The sequence below is a fragment of the Durotheca rogersii genome (assembly GCF_024521655.1).
Source record: "Durotheca rogersii strain YMJ 92031201 chromosome Unknown GGS23scaffold_8, whole genome shotgun sequence".
In the NCBI taxonomy this organism is placed as follows: Eukaryota; Fungi; Ascomycota; class Sordariomycetes; order Xylariales; family Xylariaceae; genus Durotheca; species Durotheca rogersii.
Window position 1 is genome coordinate 1,391,381 of NW_026251239.1, and position 23,377 is coordinate 1,414,757.

General features: G+C 56.6%; 4 protein-coding genes across 4 annotated transcripts; 1 reads left to right on the plus strand and 3 right to left on the minus strand.

The window, feature by feature from the left end:
- Positions 1–1,229: 1,229 nt before the first annotated feature.
- GGS23DRAFT_521713 (uncharacterized protein) lies at positions 1,230–6,964 on the plus strand. Its single transcript, XM_051514653.1, has 5 exons — positions 1,230–1,450; positions 1,723–2,664; positions 2,744–2,783; positions 2,971–4,017; positions 4,069–6,964. The coding sequence occupies exons 1-5, from the start codon at positions 1,448–1,450 to the stop codon at positions 6,702–6,704; spliced, it is 4,668 nt and encodes a 1,555-aa protein (XP_051372640.1). The 5' UTR covers positions 1,230–1,447; the 3' UTR covers positions 6,705–6,964.
- Positions 6,965–8,419: 1,455 nt separating this feature from the next.
- GGS23DRAFT_521833 (uncharacterized protein) lies at positions 8,420–11,298 on the minus strand. Its single transcript, XM_051514654.1, has 2 exons — positions 10,849–11,298; positions 8,420–10,778 (listed from the first exon to the last, which is right to left on the minus strand). The coding sequence occupies exons 1-2, from the start codon at positions 10,902–10,904 to the stop codon at positions 8,621–8,623; spliced, it is 2,214 nt and encodes a 737-aa protein (XP_051372641.1). The 5' UTR covers positions 10,905–11,298; the 3' UTR covers positions 8,420–8,620.
- A 2,894-nt stretch (positions 11,299–14,192) lies between these two features.
- GGS23DRAFT_521541 (uncharacterized protein) lies at positions 14,193–15,431 on the minus strand. The gene is made up of 3 exons (XM_051514651.1): positions 14,953–15,431; positions 14,739–14,879; positions 14,193–14,684 (listed from the first exon to the last, which is right to left on the minus strand). The coding sequence occupies exons 1-3, from the start codon at positions 15,272–15,274 to the stop codon at positions 14,332–14,334; spliced, it is 816 nt and encodes a 271-aa protein (XP_051372642.1). The 5' UTR covers positions 15,275–15,431; the 3' UTR covers positions 14,193–14,331.
- Positions 15,432–22,257: 6,826 nt separating this feature from the next.
- Positions 22,258–22,648, minus strand: GGS23DRAFT_596419 (uncharacterized protein; the record flags this gene model as incomplete). Its single annotated transcript, XM_051518476.1, has 2 exons — positions 22,258–22,389; positions 22,463–22,648. The coding sequence occupies 2 exons, from the start codon at positions 22,646–22,648 to the stop codon at positions 22,258–22,260; spliced, it is 318 nt and encodes a 105-aa protein (XP_051372643.1).
- Positions 22,649–23,377: the final 729 nt, after the last annotated feature.

The following is a 23,377-nucleotide window of genomic DNA, read 5'->3' on the forward strand; positions in this document are numbered from 1 at the left end:
CTCCTGCCTATAGCCGGCCACACACGCGCACAAGCACACGCACACGCACACGCACATAGCCCGGCGCCAGATGTGCATGGCTGCGCGGGGGATGGCCGGAGACTTTTCTTCCTCTTCTTCTCTCTTGCTATAGCGACTAGCGAGTCTGCTCTGGCAAATGAGGAAGTGCCGAATCGCGATGTCGCCGCGCCCCAGGTCCGAGAGAGATCTGCGCAACCCCTGCAAGCGGCGCCGTCGCCATCTCACCCAAGCCATTCGAGGCCTAACCCAAGGTAGACGCGTCCCTGTGCCGATATATATGGACTGTGCCTCCGCCACGCCTTGGCCGGCTTACTGCAGACTAACCTGATATGTACCCCGAGGAACCCGTCTCACCTGCATGATCGCAGGACGGACGGTACATACCTCCTTGGTGGGTAGGTACCTCCCTGCCTCCAAGGTCTATGCGGAATGTAACATTCATATACCTACCTAATACCTACCTGCGTATACTATAGGTAGGTACGCGCCTACAGGATAAGAGGGCGGGAGGTACCTATATATAGGTAGAGGTAGGTACCTAAGGTATAGGCACCTTGGGCAACCTGCCTCCTAACCTAACATCCTCCCTAACGCAGGTACCTAGTGATGGAGGCAGGCCAGGCCCCGGGATCGAAAATAGAAGATATCGTGGCCCCGCGCGGCCCCTGGAGGAAGGCAGTTGTGCACTGCACTGTAGGGTGGTGTGGGGAAGGTAGGGAGGTGACTAAAAGCGGGTTAATCAAGTCGATTCATCACCGCATAGCCTGAGGCTCCGAGTCTCAGCACACCATACCAGCTGACGCCTCCAAAACAACCACGAGCGCCCCCCCGTGATGCCAGCCGGCTCTTCTACGCCCTCTATACCCTCTCCCTTTCCCGTATCCTGCACACCCACTCGCTCCGGTGCGATGTGACTCGTTCGCCCAACTCTGACGGTCTGCCTTGACTGAACCTTCTCCCCTCGGACGCTGCTGGCACTGTCCAATCATCCGACCCCAGCCGGCCGACGTTGCGTTGATAGCACACGGAGGACGCCAGCGCGCTGCGCGTCTCGTCGAGCGGCTTCTCCCTGGTCAGGCTGGTCCGACCCATTGCCTTTGCCTTCCTGCGCCAACTTGGTCGATGACTCTACGCGAGTCGACACCGTGTGCACACTCCTCTAATGCCTGCACTCCCCTTGTCCTTCCTACCCGTCTCTGCCGCCCCCATCTCTTCGATGCCGCCGAATTAACCTCCTTCGCGTACCCACGCCTCCCGTCACGCGCGTCACCGTCCGCAGCAGCACCCTAGACACTGCTTATAAGAAGAGAGGCACACACCTCTCCCCCGCTGCCCTTCTGCTTACCCCCCCTTCCTTTTCGATAAATGTTAATAAAAGCCAATAGACTCGGCCAGACTATTCCCGTCTCGCCCCGAGAGAGGAAGCATGGTGAGTTTGATCATGGCTCCCCGCCCCTCTGTATCCCTACGTTCTGTGATCCGAGCTGGCGCCGCGGCGGGATGTTCCGATATCTCGCCTTGAACGTGCTCCGTAGTCTTGTCACCCTCTTCCCCCCCCGGGAGAGCCTCGCGATGAAAGCTGAGAGCCTCTGGCGCCGCTTCATATTCAGGCTTTTCCGGCTGCACTTGACGAGGAAGCGGCTCGCTGCGCTCCCATCCTCGACGATGGACAGTCTGCTAATCTCGGTCTCTGACTCCAAGGGCTCGATCAACAAGCAAATCTCGCGGTACGAGACGACGGCAGTTTACACCCACCCCGATGCGAAGGTCGACATCGTCCTCGTCCACGGCCTGAACGGAGATCCCCACAAGACGTGGGCCTCCAAGAATGGCGTCTTCTGGCCCACCGACCTGCTCCCCGCGTCTCTGAGGGATGCCCGTGCGAACATACTCGTGTATGGATACAACGCCGACGTATACTCGAAGAGGCATGGGTCGAGCCCGAGCGACAACTTCATATACATGCACGCCCAGACCTTGGTGACGTCGCTCACCCACTACCGCAAGGACGAGATGTCGTCGCGCAACCCGATTCTCTGGGTGTGCCACAGCCTCGGCGGCATTCTCGTCAAGCGCGCTCTGCTGTACTCCAACGACCTGACGGCTTCGCAGCACGAGGACTACCGGTCGCTGTACGTCTCCACGTACGGCATCATCTTCCTCGGCACGCCGCATACCGGCTCTAGTATGGCAGCCTGGGGCACGACGCTGCAGGCCATGTCCGATGCTGTCGTCCCCAGGACGCTCTTCCGGTCGGAATCGGTCTTGCTCAAGACGCTGAAGCGGGACAACGAAACGCTGCAGAATATCAACGTCCACTTCCTGGATATATATCAGCGGTTCAAGATACTCATGGCGCACGAGAACCACGAGACAGACCTGAGGGGGACGAAAATGCTCATAGTCGATGCCCACTCGGCCAGCCCCCATCTGCCGGGTGTCACGTATTACGCCGTCGAAGCCACGCATTCGGCCATGTGCAAGTTCGATAGCAGAAACGCGCCGGGCTACCGGACCATCAGCACCGCTCTCAGGGAATGGGTCTTCGACTCGCCGGACGTCATCGCTACTCGGTGGAGGATAGAGGAGGACGAGAAGTTGGCGAGGGCGAGGCATGAGATCGAGGAGAGAATGAAACCATGGGTATGTTGCTCCCCAATTCCTTTACAGATATACGCGTGCGTGCAAACCAAAGCTCAACGTCTAATCTGGCCCCGTCTAGCTCGATTCGCAGCGCTTCCAGGAGATGGGCCCCCGATCCAGTAGGTTACCAGCACTATCCTATTTAGAAAGTGGTTCGGTTCGTCCCTACGACCGATCTCTCAGCAGCTCGGTGTTTCAAACCGTTCAGCTTCCTTTCGAGATAGAAGAGGTTGATGATTATGCACGAGACGGAGTCGGGCGCTGATGACTGAGGAGAGCCGTGGCTGATTGTTCTTCTTTCTGTAGCTCCGCAGCAGCAGCAGCATCATCATCATCATAATGAGACTACATTACCACCGTCCCGTGACGTCCCGAAGATCGACCACCCATCTAGACCTCTCCTTACCGGCCCGGTGTCACCCAACCAGCCGTCGGAAGATGAGTATTTTCCATCGCAGCAGTCCAAGTCCGAGGATGATTCGCCGGAACCCATATTTGTGAAACCGACGATATTTCGACCCAACACGTATTTTATAGGCCGTGACCCGGAGCTAAAGGCGTTGCACAGAATGCTCACGGACCGTAAGAGAAGGTCCGAGGGAACATCCTCTGTGCTGATTCAAAGCATGCCCGGCGGGGGCAAGACCCATTTGGCACGGCAATACGTGTTCCGGCATCGGTACGATTATCCTGGCGGTATCTTCTGGATCATGGCGAGCTCCCTGTGGGAATTGAATTTAGGATACTGGGACATCGCGAAGACTGTGGGTCTCAGCGAGGTACGACAGCTAGATCAGAGCGGACTCGACGATACCGGCAAAATGGTAGCGGCCGTCCGGGACTGGCTGAGCAGCAACGAGAACTGGCTACTCATCTTCGACGGTATCCAATTCGACCTCCCCGACTTAAAACTATACATCCCGTTTGCCAGGAACACGAGCATAATCTACACGTCGACGGAGCGAACACCGAGCGAGGAGTACCAATTTGACAATCCCCAGGTCCTCGCCCTAAACCCGCTCACAAAACAAGAGGCTCGAGAGCTGCTCTTCGACGAGATGGGGAAGAAGAAACCATACACGCAGGACGACCTAAAGCGCGCCGAGGAGCTCGTGCAACTGATGGACCGCTTACCCATCATGATTCACGCCGCGGCACAGCATCTGAAAGCCACGAGGGAACCCTTGGCGAAGTATCTGAGGTCGTATCGAAGTCGTCCGAAGGCAAACAACTTGGAGGCGTATCGGAGGGTACGCAAGCAGCTCGAGTACAGAGGCGCCAGTGCTGCATTGAACCTGATGGCCCTGCTGTCCTTTCTCGGCACTCACATCCCAGTCGAGATGATAGTAATCGGTAAGCTCCTTCTGGTCGGCCGATCTGCGTGTTTACTAACAGCGACCGCAGGAACAAGAGGTCTGGATAAAAGGACGCCCGTTAAATCTGCAGACCCCGAGACCCGGCGTGGTTCGTTAAACATCACATTCAAGATACTTATCTCCTTCGCCCTCATCGAAAGAAACGAGAACAGCGAGATTGCTTCTGCCAGCTCGCACAGCACTCGTAGCGTCGACATGGGCCAAGACAGCTTGGACGTTCTCAGAATCCACGGAATTGTTCAGGCCTTCTTTATCGATACCCTTGTCGAAGAGAGACAGGCCGGATTTTGGTTGGAGAGGGCAATCTGCGTCTTCTGTCGAGCTTTTGATGTGAGCGACCGCCGAGTCGACGAAGACCGTCAGACGGGAATACCGGAGGACTTCCGGAGATTTCTCATCCACGGCGAGCGGCTACTAGTTCATATCAATCGTTTCGAAAAAAGACACCCGGATCTTTCTGAGGGTCGAGAGCAGGTAGAATCGCGTCTATGTCTCGCTAGGAAACGCATCGAACAGCTCACCAAGCGGGTTAGAGAATCCACCAACCAGGATTCCGCGGAGCCGATCATCTCTGTCTTCGAACGCACCAATAGTCTGTCGGAGAGGGACTCCTCGACGCCGCCGAGCAACAGCAGTATCAACGAGTCTTATCATCTATACGACGAAAGCTCGCCGCTGGAATCGCCTGGCATCTACAGCCCTACAGATCACAACCCCTACCATTGGCACGTCAGCTACCCTAACCTAGCAGTGGCTTATGACGATGAAGATCTCTCCAGGACGGTCACTCCGCAACCGGAAGGAACGGAAATCTTCGAGTCGATGTCTATGCCAGACGATGACGAAGTCACCCGCAACGTGTTTGGGCCCAATCATCGGACCATCAAGAGACATGCCGAGCGACGTTACCGCGATCGCGCAGGTTCTTGGCGAGCCTCGGCGCAAATGCTTAGTGATCCACGAATCAGCATTAGTCGTGAGATGGTAAAGGGCATCATTAATCCGTCGGCGACCCCACAAGCCCCTAGGCTGCGCTCTGCCACCGATAGCGCTGTATCAGACACTACCGAAGCGCAGGCAACCCTCAACCGGATTACGAAGGTGCCTCCCTCGTCGGGACAGAAGGAAGAGACTGGGGACGCCGAATCTGCCAGCGCTAGCTCCCCAAGTACACGCCCCAAGTTCATAGCCGGAAGGCCATCTTACGCCGATGCCAAGACTGAGGCTGCCGTCGGGGATCACTCCGTATCTCCAACGTTCTCTAGTCCAGTGCGGCCAAGTCACTCTGCCCCGAATGTTGTGAGAATTAGGGAACAGGAACGATCTGTATCACTAGACGGCCTCGCGCCCGTCAAGATCTCTAGCCCTCTAGCAGGATCTCCACTCACCCCAACATCGATACCATCCCCGATCCTAACGCGGCAGCAACAGCCCCAGCTAGAAGGTGATAGGAGCGAGCTCATGCCCAGGCCACCTTTGAGGTCCTCGTCTAGACCTCCATCAACCTCGCCCTCGAGACAACCCGCGAGGCAACATTCCCGGCCGTCTTTGAAATCGGCGTCGCGATCTGCTAGATCTAGCCCATCACACGCTGCTGGCCCTTTCCCGCCGCCGCCACCACCCATCCCGGTCGAGGTCAACTCCACTAGCAGCCTGCGTTCCGCGGCCGTCTCCAGTTCCCACCATTGGGACCATCATCGATTCGCTCAACCATCAGCGGACGAAGACGGCGGGTATCAACATCTGGCCCACTCCCTCCCTTCAGTACGATCCTATCCCAACCTTCCGTATCCACACACGGCACACAATCCACCCGAAGGTTCCCCCCCAGTGGATCATCCGCCACCGTGGGCTGCATCTTCCGTGACTCCCAATTTACACCCACAGGGCTACTCTAGCCAGCCAATGTCGCGGGACCCCAGCCACCAGTCCAGCCACAGCTATGGCTCGAACCATTCCTTACCCCACACCGGCTCGCCGCTGGCTCGCAGCTCGTCGTCACCCGGATCGCAGGCCATGAAGCAGCCGCGCTCGCGCCGCCCGAGCATCGTTGAGACAGAACCTAGTCCCCGGCTTAGCGGCATCGACCTCGATACGGTGGTGACAAGCTACTCCCTGTACAACGAGACCGCTCGCGGCAGGAGACGCGTCGCGACGGGAGGTTTGTCCCGCTCTCCGAACATGCCAGGGCTGCTGTCACGATTTAAACCGCAGAGGAGAGGAGGCGGCGATATTCGCCGCAACAGGTCCGCTAGTGGCCGACTAAGCAGTCTCGGTACTGCGTCGGGCGGGGCCAACCCTAACGCAAATGTTCCTAAGGGTGCCGAACCCATGATGCGCTCCGGTTCGGGCGGGCTTCGACTCTCGGATGGTACGGTTGTCGAATTCGGGGCTGTGCCGTCGCGGATAGGCTCACCGTCACCCAGCATAGTACGGACCAGCTCCCCAGGTCCCATCGTAGTCGGCAGCAGCAGTGATGCCAAGACCAATCCAAACCCGCCTCTTTCCGCCAGGATGAGCCCTCAACTGGCTTCCGCCTCTACGTCTCGGCCGCGGAGCCTCCGGCGCCGCGGTAACGAGAGCATAAACAGCAGGAAGACGTCGCCTGCGGCCGACGACCCAACCGTCGGACTAGGCATTCAGTACCAAGATCGACCCTCATAAGTTTTTTTTCCCTCCACATGTACATTGGCTACTTCCCCTTGGATCCCATCAAATATCCCACCTCTGTCTTCTCACTCCATCGTCGCGTAGACCTCTCTGTAGAGGTTTACGCACCCACGCATACGTGGGCATACATGTACATACATAGGCATTCGAATTCGCATACACATTGTTTTTTTCCCTCACTGTTTCGTGTGCCGACAACGACCATGCATTTCCGGACCCGGTGGGGGGGAAAAAATAGAAGAAAACGGGAACTCTGGGAGGTGTACTGAATGCATGAGAGGAACGGGTAAGGTAGACCGGTGGAAAGGCGGGACAGAGGCGTGATTTGCATACATACACATACTACTACTATAGAATGGAACCACGGGACGTACTGGAACACATTGCTAAGGAGAGGGGGGTTCGAGAGAAGGAAGCGAGATCGAACGGTCGTCTTGGCGGAGAAGGGGGGGATGGAAGTGCCTGAGGCGATCCCTTGACGGGCTATTTTGCGGGTTGAGGCATAAGCAGTATTATGGAGTATGAGTATGTATGTACTATTGAATACATAGATTGCATACGTACACTTCGCCCGTCACCGCGGCGCGCCGACGATCTGGTACGAGTAGCACGCGTCGCGGCAGACGGAGCACGCCTTGGCTTACGCCTGGGGTCGCCTGACTGCTTCTTCTGTGACCACACGTCTACACGTATATGTCTTATTCCCCACCCACATCCGCGCTCTTAGTCGAGAGAAGGAGGACGCCCTAATGAGTAGAGACGCTCCGCACCGTCTGCCGCGCGCCGACGTTCTACGCGGAGACACCGGGTGCCGGGGCCGGCTTCTGGGCGTGTACACGCTGCTGGGCACGCACGCAGGTACATAATAGCGCCGTATCACGCGAGGCCGGGACACTAGCAATAGCCACAAAAAGGGGGGGATCGATGAGAGAGTAGAGAGAAGAGAAGAGAAGAAGAAGAATATGTACCGACAGCCACACCACCCCCCCGGGCATCGCGGGGCACGCACATCCCTCGAACCGCAAGGATCCGAGGGCGCGCAGCCAGCCAGGCGGGCGGAGCCAGACGAGAAGAGCGTCCGGCGGGGCCGTCGGCGCGCGCCGTGCGCGTCACCACCACTTTCTGCCGCCGCCGCCTGTCCTTCCCGTCTGCGCGCCGCGGAGAGGGGAGGGAGGAGGGGGGGGAGAGAAAAGGGACGGCGGCGACGGCAGCGACGGCGCGTGGGGAAACCGCGACGCCTCCCCGCCGCCCCCAAGAGGAGGAGGAGGAGGAGAGGCGCGCGCGCCCCAAGTCGATGTACCGCGTGGATTACAGAGCAGCAAGGAAGGGTCTCGCCTTGTGCTCCACCTTGCCTCGCGGAGAAAAGGGGGGGAGAAAAGGGGAGAAGGAAAACCAGAACACACAGAAAAAAAAGAAGAGTAGGGAGACTAGGGGAGGTCGGTGGTGGCAAAAGAAGATACTCCCCCCCGAGTAAGAAAAGCAGGCCGTCTTCGGAATTCACTACCTAGTCAGTCGTAGGACCCGCCCCTCGCGTCCCGCTTCCGTCTACCCTTGCTCGCACGGGGGGCGGGCGACGGGCGAAGGGTTGTCAAGTCGCGGACCTGGGGCACCTGAGACCTGGATTCTCCCGGAGGCCAGTTAGTCGCGCCAGCGTGTCGGGTATCGTACATTATCCCGGCGACGCCGAACTCTCTTTTTCCTCTTCCCTCTGTCTCGTCTCCCTACCCCTTCTCTACTACCACCTCCCCCGTTTTCCTGCACGTATCTGTGCGCTCTTTCTCTCTTCTCCCGTACCGAGCCACAAATCACCCCGCCGACGCCGAACAGGCTATCCCGCGTGGACGAGAAGAGCAAGGCGGGGCGAGGAAGGGGAGACTCGGAGGAGAGAGAGAGAGACCCCTCGGGAGGGCCTAGGATTCGAAGATGACCTTCTTACGGCCCCTCCCCCTCCCGCTGTCCATCGCCTCGAGCTCGCGGTCGATCGCCATTATGTCCAGCATCTCCACCTCCACGTCGCGCTCGTCGTCCTCGCCGCCCCGCTGCTCCGCGTCCGCCGCCGCGCTGAGGCTGTCCGCGAACGCGAACCCGCTCCGGGGTCGCGTCGGTAGCTGTATCGGCACCGATCCCAGCGCCGGTCCCGCCTGTGCGCCCGCGGCGTCCTCTTCCGGCGACGGCTCGCCGCCGTCGGCTGCCGCGGAGCGCGACAGCTTCCTCCGGGGCCCGACCGAGAGGTTGTAGGCGATGCTGCTCGGCTGCTCGGGCCGCGGGTACACCACGATCGCGCTGTTCTCCTTGACCCGCTCGTTCGGCAGCTTCCTGCGGCTTACGACGCCGCCGATCCGCGTGCCCACGACCGTCTCGCTCTCGCGGACGATGACCAGCCTGCTCTCGCCGCGCAGCAGCAGCTCGATGGGTAAGCCCTCGTTGGTGGAGGGGGCGGAGCCGCCGCTCTCGGGGAAGCGCACGATAGCGCCTACGCCCGTGCAACGCTCGCCCATGAGCCCGACGCTCAAGTCGCTCAGGCGGACCATGCGAGTAGGTTGCGCGCCACTGAAGAGGTTCACGCCCCCGCCAACCCCCTTGCGCACTTGGGCGTCCCAGAATTTCAGAACGCCAGGGATGACAAAAACGTGTTCGGCGCCGCCGATCCATAAAGCAACGCTCTCATCCGCCGTCGTCGTCGTGCTAGCCGGGAGTGGCATCACCACGATGCCGCCCTTGACGGATGCCAGTCGTTCGGGGCCGTAAGGCGCGGTTAGGGCATCGCGTCTAGAGTGAGGAGTCATGGGAACGAAGTCGGAGCCACCGCCAGATGTGCGTTGAGAAGCAGGATTCCGCAGAGGACTCGTGCCTTCGACATATCCAGACACATTGAAATCGGTCAGAGCATCGCCGCGAATGCCGGAACCAGGCTTGCCGAACAAGGCCGGCCCGTGCGGAGATACGCCATCGATATCCCAAATGCCCCACTGGCCGTCGGCGAGAAGGACTAGAATAGCTCGGCCGTGGGCGATCCAAGACGCTGCTAGAATCGGTTTTCGAGATGAAGAAGGTCGAGTGAAGGGCGTGTAGAAGGAGATGAGCCATGAGCCCTGTGAAGGGAACGGACCTTCCGAGAGGTCGTCAGGAGGCATAGAAGCGAGGGCGAAATCGTAGATCCTAACAGCATCGGGCGATGCGTTACATAGTAGTTGGGTCGTGTAGGTCGGGTTGAAGGAGACCGAGGTTAGGGGTTTGGGTAAGAATTCGGTCTGAAACGGTTGGACATATCGACCAGTATTAGTCGCGTCCTCTAGAGAGAGGTTCCAAAGGCGCAAAGTGCCGGAAGCCTGACGCGAGTGCGCGGCGATCACGATCCGTGGCAGTGCCCTAGATTCGGAACGTGACCGCTCGTTCGATTTTGTGCGCTCCAGCATAGCCTTTGGTCGGATGAGCGACATGGCTATACCATCGCTAGCTCTCTCCGAACCACCCAGCAACACCATCGTCTCGCCCCATTTCCCGCTGCCAGCCTTGCCGGCGAGCAGGCTCTCTTGCAAGTCGGCGCGCGCTTTACTCTGAGGCGACGGCGGTACCAGCGGCACCGTGACGAGGAAGACCTTGCTGGTGGCAGACGCAGCGGCGAAAACCATCCTGTCCTTAAGGAGATCGGTGCCGCCCCACGCGGCATCTTCGGCGGTGCACGGCGTGAGCGGCACGGCGGCGAGATGAAGCACGGCGGTGCCAAATTCAAGGTCGAGGGTTTGCGTAACTTCGGGGTACGGCGCGTCCTCGTCGATAGCATCTTCAAATTGAGGTTTGTCGACGAATACTTCCCCCTTCTTGGCTGTCGCAGAATCCTCCTCGTCAGAATCTATGACCATGACCGCATCCACGGCAGGATTCCCATTCTGCTTCCCCACGGAGCCACTGCGGCCCTCCTCCTTGATAACTTCGGGTTTGAACCGCCGTCCTCCGCGCCAAACGATGGTTATTCCGTTCTCGTGGCCATAGAGTAGGATGGTAGCGCCTTGGGGGGAAAGAACAGGGTAGGTCTGGACAGCGTGGATACGACGGGGGAGATTGTACCTGGAAAGCCAGGATGCGTCAGTCGAGGGCAAAGCTAAGCGGTGCGACGATTCTCTTGCGTGAGTCTTACGTATACTGGATATTCTGCGCAGTCCGACGCACACGGGGTCCCATGGTCAAGGCCATGCTGGCCGGCGGCCAACGATCCCAGGAATGCGTGGCAGAGGAATTTCAGTTGGGAAAACCGTCAGGGTCAGCTGAATTGGCCTCTCACAGCATGGTAGAGACGAGAATGGGATTCTTAGAGAATGATCAGCAGCACGGGCTAGGGACGGGATAGGGATGGGCGAGACACGGTTGCGATGCTGGACGAAGTTGGATGTCGACCTGCGCAGCTTATTGACAGCGGAAGTGACGCGACGGAATGCCCAAGAGGTTGGAAACCCGAGGTCACATGACCTCAAGCAGCTCAATATGCATATGTGGCCCGTGCACAGCACACTCAGGAACCAAGTTCCCTCTTACGTCATTTTAATCCTGATCAATTATTTACAATAGCAGGCGCTCTCTGCCGTACCTTCTACGTAGTGCGTAAGGCATCGCGTTGATCATTCAACCGATGAGGACAATCGCCTTGTACGAGGTACCTCTTTGAAACGGGCCTTGGCTCATGCGACTCTCCTGGGCAGGTACGTACTCACCAATTAGAGGTACCTACTACCTTAGGAGGTAGAGGTACCTACCTAGCTACCTACCTAGGTACCTCCTAACTGTGCCTATAATCCATTGGCGCCGAGGTTGCGAGATATACTCATAAGGACGACATCATCCATCCATGGTATCGTCGCGCCAACACCTCTCTGCTCGCCAATATCCGCCACGATCGTCACCATCGCAACCCAACCCAGGCTATACTCATATGCCCATATGCCACCGCCAATCCGTCACAAGAGCAGGCGTGCATATACACTACGTTACATGCCTCCATCCAGATATTTCGCCTCTGCCGCCAGCCCAAGCGGCCAAGTGGTTACATCGCCCACCCCAACACCTGCCCAGGTATGCAATTCCCGGCCTTGCCATCGTCATCGCCGCACACTCTTCGTGTCCCGTCTCCTCGCTCATAATCAGACAAGCCCAGAGAGAGGGGATCCGGGCGGACCAGGGCCGCGAAAAGAAAAATGAAGAAGAACAAATGAAATAAACCCCATACACATCGGCCGACGACCCGTAGAGATGGGACCCCATACGGGCTGCCTCGTTTCAGAGACCGTCGATCTCGGCGCCGTCTTACTCTTTCTGAGTTAGCGCGCACGTTGCGCCCGTAGACGATACAGAATTTCACAGAGCCAAACCCTTGTGTCCCTCCCGGCCCCCCTCCCCCTATCTCTCCCTCGGTCTTCCCCGCTGATCGCCGTCGTCAGGCGCCTGACTGGACAGAAGACGCATATACAAACAAGGCCGGACGTGTCCAGCAAGGCAGGCAAGTAAGCGATAGGTTGTCCCGTCCGTGGGGCGACGGGCATCACAGCATTCCCAACTAAGCCTAGGCGGGCACCCAAGTTGCTGCGTACGTGGGGAACGGGCGTGGGAGTCGGCAGGAAATCGTAGAGCGACAACCTGCTACGACCCAGTACGCCACACCACAAAGAGAAGCCCTTCCGTGCCTTGCGCCGAGGAGGAGGAGAGGGAGAGGAGGGAACGAACCGGTTTGCCCATCTTTCCGCATGTACGTACGTAGACGCAGTGCATACTTACCTATATATCCGCGTATGCACGGACTGATAGAGATCGCCAGCCGACGCAACGGAGGTAGCACTGAGCAGAGAACTCCAGCCCATGCGCGGCAGGACGAAGAGATGCGAGCCGACGACTTCCAGGGTGGCGCGCGTAGTATTGTGTGCCCAGCCCGAGTGCCTGGCTCGATTTGGACTTACTGTATCGTGTTATTTACTCCCTGCCTCCCCCCCCCCTTCCACACAATACACCGACACAAACACGCTCAGACACAGCCGTACGTGATCCACGTCGGACGACCACCCCGTAGCCTGGGCAGGTGCTAGATAGCGAGCCGTCGATAGTTTTTCTGTTTAGTTTCGATAGTAAGCGAGCAGCTTAGCTGGTGCGCGGGCTAAACCAACCCGCCCAACCACCCCCCCCCCCCCTGCGCCCAACTCAGCCCAGCTCAGCCCAGGTCTTCAGCCCGCCTCGTCTTCGCCAGCGACACCCCAACCCAAACACACCTATCTCCCCGCCCGCTCCCCGGCGCAGCAGCAGCCGAGTGAACCCCCCCTAGACCACGTCCCCGGGCGGGCCGTCACCGCGCGACAGCCGAGGAAACAGAAGCCCTCCTCCTCCTCCGGGCCGGGAAGCTGAAGCGAATCTTCGCCTCCGTAGCGCAACGACAGGCAGCGCCCCCGTCCCGGTTCCTACAAGGGCGCGTATCCGCCACACGCCCTCCTTGCCTACCCGACTTGACCTTGCCTACGTGCGTACCAGGGAGGAGCCGTTGCGACACCACATCGCGCGGCGAGCCAACCCGCGCGGACGTAGACAACCCGAGGGGAAAAGAACAAGAAAAAAAAAAAAGGGTGCCGGGAAGGAATCTACCGTGTCACACGCAGATGCTCCAGACTCCAGAGCGAAGAGGAAGAGGAAGACTGCGAGAAAGAAAGGATGCCGGGATCCTTAGGAGACCGACCGGCCGGCCCTAGGATAGGTAGATATCCCCGGCGGAAGAGGGGCGCTCTAGCATTAAACACGAGCGCACGTGGATGAACGGCGGGATCCCCCCCCCCCTCGTAGATAGTAATCACATGGGCCGAAAATAAAGGAGTCCGGGGGGTACTAAGAATCCAGAAGTACACATAGGGAAGCGAGTCGTCGAGTGCTATCAAGAGAGAGAGAAAAAAGGTATTGTCAATGAACAAATGCCCAGCCGTTCGGACTATGTGAATAATATACAGCAAAGTCCCCTTCAACGTCCATTGGTGCCCAACCCCCTCTACCAGAATTCTTCAGGCAACTAGTCAAGCCGGTAAAAATATCCGCCCCGGCCTATATCGGACCACGGCGAAACCGTCTGCTTGATCTTCTATTAACTATCTCACTTACGTAGCACAGCAGCCGGAAATACAATCACCATATGGGCGACTGCGCCCCCACGCATACACGCGCGCGCGGGGGTGCGCCGTCTGTCTCACTCTCCCGGTTGGGCCTGCGCCCTAGTAAATCTCGTGAGAAATTCCGCAGTCGACGCCGGGCGGCACGTCGCTGCGTGGCCAGCCGACGATAGGGCAAAAGGAAAAGGAGAGGGGGCGGCGTAGGAAGGCTCATCGGCAGATACTGAAACTGATAGTCACGCGGTATAAACCGTGACAACCCCAATGTGTGCTGTTCCCTACACCTCAATACAAATAACGCCAGAGGATCGTCAGGTTTGATCGATCATCCAATGACGAATGGGCCACCATGAAACGCCGTCGATGCCGATGGGGAATAAAAAGGTTTCTTTTTTTACAAGCGGAAGTCGTTCATCGTAAGTTCAGCGATGGAGGGTTTCAAGCATTGGTAACCTACACAACCCGTCGTGTTAGCAAATCGTAAAGGCGCGCTAGACCATCGGTTCGCCTACCCTCAAAATTCTCCGCGAGTAGTCTTGGTTGTCAGCAATGCTGCCGTCGCTCATTCGTCGGTTCATGACGGGGTCGAGGCGGGAATCGGACATGGAGAGGCCGCCGCTGCTGCTCGGAGGTTTCCCACCACCGGTGATGAAGGCGTTGACGGCGGCGTTTCGGCGGTGCTCCTCTTCGAGCTCGGCGTTCCTCTTGCGGCGCATCCAGAACAGTATTCCTCCAACGATAGCGGCTGCGCCGACGACACCAACAACGGCACCAGCGGCAATACCGGCGACGTTAGGACTTTCGGTGGGCTCTTCGACCGGGGTGGTGGTAGCTTGAGCGGGAGCTGTTCACACAAGTCAGCCAACAATTCCAAAGGTGGGGTGGGGGATCAACGTACGAGACGTGCTAGTTCGGGCTGTGCTTGTCGTGGTCGATGTCTGGGTACTCGTCGCGCTGGAACTCGACGAAGGCAGCTCCGCCTCACCGACGACCACTCTGATACCAATATTGTATACCGTATATGCGTTCAGTCCACCGCCTGCGAACGTGTTAGCACAATCAAGCACGAAGCATGTGACAATTATAGAAATCGTAGATGGGCGGATACTTACAAGCCTCTGTGTCAATGCCACGGCATGGTTCGGCACATTTGCTGTCGTCTACCAAATCGGCCTTGTTAGGGTATTCATCACCACAGTAACAGTCGTCCGCGTTGGTGGCGCCCACAAGTTTCGAAAGAGAGCGACACAGGCCAGCACACAGGCCCTTCGAGTTTCGATTCGAGACCTCCGCCAACGTCATCGTGCCTACCGACTTGTAGCATCCATGGACGGTATCCGCACCGGGTATAGGTTCCTGCGCGGGCTGTTGCAACAAGCAGTCGGCGAGAGATGCTAAGGCCAGAACGGCCACGGTGGAGAACTGAGAACGCATGGTGATCCGAGTGTATCGGAAAGCGAAAAGGTTGTACACGTAAAAGTCGACGGAGAATCAAGCGAGGCGAGGCAAGACCCGATTCTCTCAACCCGATCAACGACTAGAGAGGACGGGGACTCTGACAGCGGCTCGGCCGGGATTCAATCTTCTCCGGGGACCGAAGTTACACGCGTCGTGCTTCGGGGTTGCCTTCGATAACAGTACGTCGTTGCGTTTCTGGGCTGAGATCAGGTCGCTCGAATCATATAGACCTAGACAGGGGCTATGTAGCTCTTTGACGAGCTGTTTCGCGTCAATGGTACTGAAATGCAATCAACTCGCACGCCGTCTTTCTCCCGACTTCTTCCCTTGACCGCAGCGCAGGTAGGATGGCGAGCTGATGAAAGCCAGGGGCAAACAATGGGCCGACGGGATCAACGACTCGGGTCGGTCGGGTCTCCCTCTCCTAGGATCGTCGTTGTGGTTTATTCCTTTCGATCAATTAGGCCACTTCCAACTGGGAACGGAGATTTGGCTTCGCGATGGGTACCGGGAGGGCTGGCGAGCGAGGAATCGACCTATCGCGCGGGCGTATTCGGGTTGAAGAAAATGAACGGGAGATGGGGCAAGGAACGAATAGTTTTCTGCTGCTCACCCTCTACTTGATGGACGGGTCAGATTGCGATGGCCGGTGACCCGTCGAAACAACGGTTTGGTGAAGGTGCTGTGAGAAGTAGAAGGCAAGGGTGGGTAAGAACAGAAGGACAAATTCAAAAGAAAAAACGAGAGACACGTCGAGATCAGACGGGGAGGGAAACGAGTGGACTGACTGGCCTGAGTAACTGGAGGGAATGTGGGAATGGGGGTGGTTTTTGCGAGAAAGGCAGGTCGGGGAGTGGGTGCGTAAGGGCTGGATTGTGAAGGGGGGGGAAAGGGAGAATAGAGAGAAAAGAGGAGAGAGGGAATAAGAGGAAGAAGAGAGGCGCGTACGAGTAAGTGAGAGAGAGAAGAGAGACCCCGGTTTGCCAGCGAGAGATACAAAGCCGGAGCACGAGATTGATTGGGGGGGGCCCTGGTCAGGGCATACGTAGGTACGTCCACTACCTACCTAATGTATAATACGCAGCTTTGCATGTATTCTGTACATGGGCGGGCGTCTGCACATGGGTCGCTGTTCCAGGGCAGGCCGGGCAGTCAGGTACCTCGAATGCCTGGGAGAGAGTACCCGACCTAGGGAGACGCACGTACCCATACATAGAGAAGGGGGGGAGAGGTAGAGGCGAGCAGGCGGCACGATGGATGGGGTGGATGGGCAGAAGGGGGGTGGGGGGGGGGAGGCAGGCAGGGAGGGAGAGACAGAGGTAGGTAGAAGGATAGGGAAGGAAAATATTTAGTGCTCACCTGCGGACGGGCACCAGATGATCGTAGAGGACTCGGATGTGTGACCAAGGTGACGGTGGATAGAACTAGTAACGCGCGGGTTACATGCGGTTGTTCAGTAGTGGGCGGCCGTTCCCGACTTGTGGTGTGCGTGTGTGTGCCCTGGGTGGATGGCGGTTAGCAGCTGGAGATAGGTACTCAGACGGAGAGGAGGTAGGTATAGGATCAGACGCCAGGTACGCTTCAGCCAGTTATGTACGTTATGCAGAGTAGGGCGGGCACAGGGCGCGGGTACCGAGTACATGCACGTAGGTACATACCTGATTATGCGCACTGCGGCTAACCTCAAAATAGGCAATATACGAGTATACCGATGGTTGGAATCTTCCAACTCAGCGCCAGCCAGCGTTCAACGGAAGACGGCAGGACGTCAGGAGAGAGGAGAGGAGGAGAGGAGAGGAGACAGAGGCGGGAGGGGGGGAGGAGACAAGGTCAAATAAAATAGAAATAACAGCTGTAGGTACAATAAAAACGGAAGGGTACGTGGTACGCAGCCCTAGCAGGGGAGAGGGAGGAGAGTTGTGGGCCGGTCCCCATCTCATTCGACGGACGGCCGGGACGAGTGCTTCTGCACTTTGCAAAGAATAGCAAGCAGCAGGGTGGGAAATTGCATCGGACCAGGGTCCAGTAGGCGATCGTGCCAGGTACAGAAATACCTTTGTTAGGTACCTAGCATAGCACGTACATCAGGTTACGGACCTACGACGCACAAGACACTTACCTAAAGACCGTGGCTGTTACGCCAGCACACCACACCGTAACCCGGAAGGGGGGTCGCGCGAGGGGATGTCTGGCTTTTTTTTTTTTTTTTTCTCTTCTCGCTCTTCCTTAATAATTCCCTGGGCCTCCCTCAGGTCCTTCCTTAATTCTTCTGCGCCGTCCTCCCCCCTTTTGCTGCGTACGTACGGGTATATATCCTGCCTAGTATCCTACCTAGATAGGTAGGTACTGCGTGGTAACAGATAAAGTAGAAACATCGATGAAGCGATGCATTCGTTCATTGCACACCCTACCTACCTCGTTATGAGCACACCCGGAAAAATCTACTCAGTAGGGGGATGCAGGCATTGCCGTCTTCCAGTCTCCCTGTCGCTCGCTTGCTCTTTTTTATTTGTTTTATTTTTATTTTTATCCGCACACCACCGCACACCTTACGCCCTCGTCGCAATTTCTCGCTCTCTCTCCTCTCCCTCTGGTGTTTTGGCTTTTGGCCATCCGAGATAGCCCGGCCGGCCAGTTCACCCCGTCCACCCCGTCTCCGGCGTTCTATATCTGTGGTCGATCTGTCAGGCAGCCTAACCCGGATGCACATGTTGTAGGCGTCTCTGACTAGGCAGTTCCTCCTGGCGGCTTCTGGCGTCTGGCGTCTGGCGTAGGGATGGGATGGGATGCCAGTTTTAGACTGGGCAGCTCTGGAAGTGTCTCCCCCTGTGCCCTTGCAGTAGTTCACAGCCACCAAACTTCACCTGTCCCCATTCCCATTCTCCAATGAACTGCCCCAGATAAGCCCCGAGCTCGACCTTGCTCCACCTCGCCTGTCTACAATACCAACTTGTGCTTGGTTGGCTATTTAGTCGGAAAAGGCAACGATCTGCCAGATGGATGGCACACGCAATACAGGTGCAGACTACGTGCCTAAATATACCTTGGCACCTACATCTCTATGTGCTCTCGGCGTGTTTTAGCACGTTAGGTACCGACCTGTATCCTAGTTACCTGCAAACAGAACTCATATATAGGTATGTGCCCGAGATACCGGTAGATGCTAGATACATAACTGAAACGCCGTGTCTCAATCGGGCACCTCTTACCACAATGCCTCGCTATTATACCGTCTTTATGCTAGGTAGGCAGTCCGTTGCACAATGGCCAGGTTCTAATCCACGCGCGCATAACGAGATCGGCGCCGCCAACCCGTCAGGGTCCTGGGTTTTCCTGGGCGCGACAGGTCCGTTCCTGGTCCAGCCCCCCCGCTGGCAGGCCAGGAACGGCTAATCTTATCAATCCTTCCAAGCTATTGTTGTTTTGCCCCGAACATGCGTATTCATCCGTCCATTTATGTATGTGTACTCACTCCCGACCGCACGACATATGCACATGCACACATACGTCGGCGTTTGTGCAGCACGCTCTATACTCAGTACTTAGTGACGAGACCCTTCCCATCCAAAACCTGCTGTAGGTACCTAGGTACATATACAGGTATATAGGAGGAGGTACGCACCTAATTCCTTACCGGCGTTTCTGACAGGCTCCGCCACAAATAGCTGCTCGTAACCATTCCCACCCATTCCTAGCAGGTATATGTTCCTGGCGTGGCGCATCAACCCAACTATTCCCTTCTACCTAGCGAATGCTATGCACTCACTCACTCACTATTAGTCGGCATCATAACGCATCTACCATACACATCTCTCTCTCTCTCACCTACGCCGTCCCGTGCGTATGCCGATAGACATCTAGATCTACCGTGTGTCTACAGTGTCTATCGCTGTCTTAGACGTGTCCGCACACATGCTCAGTTTCGACTCCGGACACGCGTTGCAGGCATTATTACCGTGTGCTGGAAGCGATGGCCCCTTCATTTCATCGACGGTTCAGCCTCTCCTTTCCAAAGAACCCGGAGCTCGCTAGGTACAATTTCGACGCCCACGCATGCATCGATACCGATGGATGGCTCTCAGTTTCTCTGCTGCTCTTTTCTACGCAAACTGCTCTGCACTCTCCGACGACCGCCTACACGGTATCGCAACCCCGTTTCGCAACCCCTTCCTCACCTATCCCATCCCCTGTAGGCGCGTCCAGCCAGCGTAGGCGGCGAGAGACGACCGAACCGCCGGCCAAGCCTAGCCCGAAACGTGAAAATCCCGGCAGCGAAGCGGCAGGCCGTCAACCTACTTTAGGCGGTATTCCTACGCCACAGCACTCCTGACGGCCGGCTGCTTCGTCCCCACGCGTCGCTGCGTTCGTTCGTAGTGCTTCTATACTCTAGTGATACACGCTTCCCATCCGGCATCCCTCTCTTCTCCCCGCCCTTTTCGCCGTTTCTCACATAGGTACCTGCAGATCGATTTCCCCATCTCAGGTTGGACGAAGACTCCAGGTCAGCGTGGAACGATGTCTTACCCAACAAGCCGATTGCCTACTCGAACGAACCATCTTTCCACCTGCATCGGCCCAGGTCTTGTACGGTCCGACTCTTTTTTTTCCTTTCCTTTCCTTTCCTTTTGGGCGCTTTCGTCGTTCTCTTGTGCCGTCCCCCCCTTTTCTATCCGGCCCCGGTGGCTTACGCGATGAACCTGGCAATAAGGTAAGTGGTATTCTCCGCGCTTCCGGCCATGCCATGGTACATAGAGGTATCCTTCTCGCTATCGCTCTCGTCATCCGCCGTATTTGAATGCAATGTGCCAGATACCCATCATAATCCTTGATCAAGCCACCATCACGTTGTCAATACAAGCCTAGTCTCCCCGCGACAATTAAACGCCACATGCGTCGCGATTTAGAGTCCTCCTCAAACTTCTAGATACCCTATTCCTCTCTCTTGGGATTCCTGAGGGCAGTCGAAGCAACTTGGCTGGGCCACTATGTATAGATTCTCTGGCCTCAACGTTGTTGGTTTCAGGCACACGGATCCTCGCGCATCGTGTAGGTATTGGCCCAAATCCGGCATCCCGTCATCCCAACGTCCTAAAATAGGGATTACCCGTCCGATTCGTATAAATCCGCCAGCCCTCCCCATGTCTAGACCTATGCACAGAAACAGGACTTTGCGCACGCTCCCAGATCTAGCAGGATTTCCCCCGATGCTGCGATACGGCAACGCCACCTACACTAACCAGGGGGTTCCGTCAGACTGGCACACCGCAAGCGACACGTCCCTAATCCTAGCTCGAGTATCTCGTGTTGTTGATTAATTGAATGTAGGCCGCTGCATAGCATCGACATAGGTATGGAAAGGCCTATTCCGTCGAGCTTTTTTTTCCCCGCCTGACTGGCTGGTTTATCATCATGGGTCCAGCCGGTCACGCCTGTTCTATTTGGCCGGTTGACCAGGTCTGGATCTCGTGTTTATGCCGCGCAATTCGCAGCAAATTTCTTGTGTCTTGCATAGGTTACCACATGGATCGCCAGTCTTCAAGGTTTTGTTCCCTTGCCCCCCAACCATCGATATATGTGCACGTATTCTGTGTGCGTATTGTGTATTCTCTAGCACTACCATCTTCGCCGTGGACTCGGACGCCAGTTCTGACGTGGCATGCCAAGATCGCCCGTTGTGACGGGTCATCCGGTACTTGATCTCCCCCTTCGGATTGAAATTACGAGGTCTGCCTTAGCCAAGCCAGGCCAGAATACAAACCAGCGTCACCCGCTCGCGCCATATTTAGAAAGTCGCTCGAGAGCTGTCTGTTGTCGCACATGTGATAAGGAGAATGTAACCTCATTTTGGTCACTCAAATACATAGGCAGAAAACAGTCTATCCGATGTCTAATATTCCATATTCATGTTCCATATATGCCATAATCGGTGTTAGGGGCATGGCCGTCGAACTGTCGAGTTGTTAACCAGATAGCAAGAACCCATCCTCAGCGACCAGTTTCAACTACATCACGGCGATGTCCGATCTGCCTCAAGCCGTTTAAACCAAATCCTTAAGCAGGCTAACCTCGTTGCAAGCGCAATTAACACAATAATCGTCTGGACTTACTAACGCGAGATAACCCTACTTATCAACGACTCGTGCAATCTTCCCTCCCATGCGCACCGACTAACCCTACGACTGACGTATCCACAACTTACCATCGAGATGATTATCTAGGCAGAGCTCTATTCCCGACAATTTTCACCGCTCCGCATAATCGAGTGTATTTCTGCCTAAATCCACGTCCGACCCGCCATATTACCTTCCAGCCTGACACCATTCATTACCTCCTATCGTCTCTCCATCGACTTCCGCCGCCGTTCTATGCGTAGAGACACCACTAGCCAGGTTTTCCCCGACCGCCCGCCGTTCAATAGCCTTCCATTTAGTCAAGCCCGATGTCTTTTCAAGCAGCTGGACCACTAAGCCCATATAGTTACGTCACAAACAAAATACAGCTTAGTTGAAATATCACGATATACGTGGTATATGCCGGGGCTAAACACGTCTAAGGAATAGGCAGTTCACTGGTTACCTAACTAATAATTACTAGAGAAACCGAGCGAGAGGAGGTACGAGTGCGGAGAACCACACAGCAGATAAGTCTAATCGTATTGTCAAAGGTCGCGTAGGAAGACCCCACGTAAGTCTACATATCCAAACGAGCGAAAGTAAGCATCGACGTTTCTTTCCACTTGCCGTCAACTTTTTCGGTTTTAGCTTCTTTTCGGGGCGGTAGCGAAATGGTATATGTATAGGTCCCTATGCAGCGCTCCCCACGATAGTCCCATCCATCCATCCCAGTTGACGTACCTATCCTTTTCCCCGCCGAAATCAGCAAGATTCTTGGGGCCCTCGCAAGATGCGGTCCGTTCTAGCAACGCCGACACGCACTCGCCCTAGAAAGCGGAGGGACGCCTAGTGGGGGTGGATCCAAGCGTCCTCGTGATCCAGCAGTCGGGCTGGACAGGCTACTCGCAAGCAGCGTCGAGGGTCGAGGGCGCCGAGATCGAACCAGGCGTGGCCGTTGGGGTCGATAGTGAGTTCTATCTGTGATAGCCCTGGGTTACGCACGCACTCGGGCACCGCCCCGACGTCGTCCGGGTCCGCCCGCGGCGGCGACTTTGTACACGTCCCCGCGCGTGCCCATCCCGACCGTTGGAGAGGGCGTCCCGTCGTTCTCAGCCGCCCGGTACCAGGTCGTGAAGGGGCACCCGCTGTGCGCCCGCAGGACGCTGCCATGAGCAAGGGACAGGAGGACGGCGGCCGCAAGGGCCTGGAGGGAGAGGGTGTTGCTGTCAGGAGACATGGTCAATGGCGGAGGGTGGGGTGGATTTACCCCAGCCGGATGTTGGTGTCGTGGCTGTTTTGGTTAGTATTAGAACGTAGACTTGATGTTATGGCTTAGGTTGCTAGTAGCAGTAGTGAGTGACTATTATCGCCGGCGCCGACGTCCCCTCTATTTTCGACCTACTAGTGGTGTTGTTTGTCCCCACAGCTGCGGCGCAGTCTCGCGATGACTTCGTTAGGTGCTAGCATAAGGAACAAAAGGGCCGTGTATGGTGGGCAACTCGGTCGTGTCTCCTGCGTTGCGAAGCGCATGTTAGACTCCTCTTTCTCAAAGCCTTACTACTAGTTCAGAATGAATGTTAAAGTGAGGAAAGAACATCATTCTTTGATCTCTGTACCTAGAAGTGAAGCTGGGCTCACATAGCTAAGATAATACTTCGCGTACACCACAAGGTTAAGGCGCTGAAGTATTCGAAGACGTGGGGAGGGAGAGTCAACGCGGAGCAAGCCCTGATATGTGACATCAGATGCAGCACTTGATTCGAGTAGATGTTGTCAGAATCAACACTATTAAGATGTTGTCACGTAGAGGTGGCTCCTTAGGTTGCTCCTCTTCGTTGCTTACCTCAGCAACAGGAGCTCCTATATATTCGCTCCGTTGCTTCCACTCCTTTAGCTCGTTCCTGGATAGATCTAAGACCTTTTCACCTTCTCGTTGCTCCTCCTCCCGTTGCTCGTGAGATAGCTC

Excerpts from the sequence above, each read along its gene's own strand:
- GGS23DRAFT_521833 (XM_051514654.1), bottom strand. The coding sequence starts at position 10,904 with ATGGCCTTGACCATGGGACCCCGTGTGCGTCGGACTGCGCAGAATATC. Across the intron at positions 10,779-10,848 it reads GCGCAGAATATCCAGTATAC|GTACAATCTCCCCCGTCGTA; the intron begins GTAAGACTCACG and ends CTGGCTTTCCAG.
- GGS23DRAFT_521541 (XM_051514651.1), bottom strand. The coding sequence starts at position 15,274 with ATGCGTTCTCAGTTCTCCACCGTGGCCGTTCTGGCCTTAGCATCTCTC. Across the intron at positions 14,880-14,952 it reads TGGCATTGACACAGAGGCTT|GCGGTGGACTGAACGCATAT; the intron begins GTAAGTATCCGC and ends ACACGTTCGCAG. Across the intron at positions 14,685-14,738 it reads AGCCCGAACTAGCACGTCTC|CTCCCGCTCAAGCTACCACC; the intron begins GTACGTTGATCC and ends TTGTGTGAACAG.
- GGS23DRAFT_521713 (XM_051514653.1), top strand. Across the intron at positions 2,665-2,743 it reads AGGAGAGAATGAAACCATGG|CTCGATTCGCAGCGCTTCCA; the intron begins GTATGTTGCTCC and ends GGCCCCGTCTAG. Across the intron at positions 2,784-2,970 it reads GGAGATGGGCCCCCGATCCA|CTCCGCAGCAGCAGCAGCAT; the intron begins GTAGGTTACCAG and ends TTCTTTCTGTAG.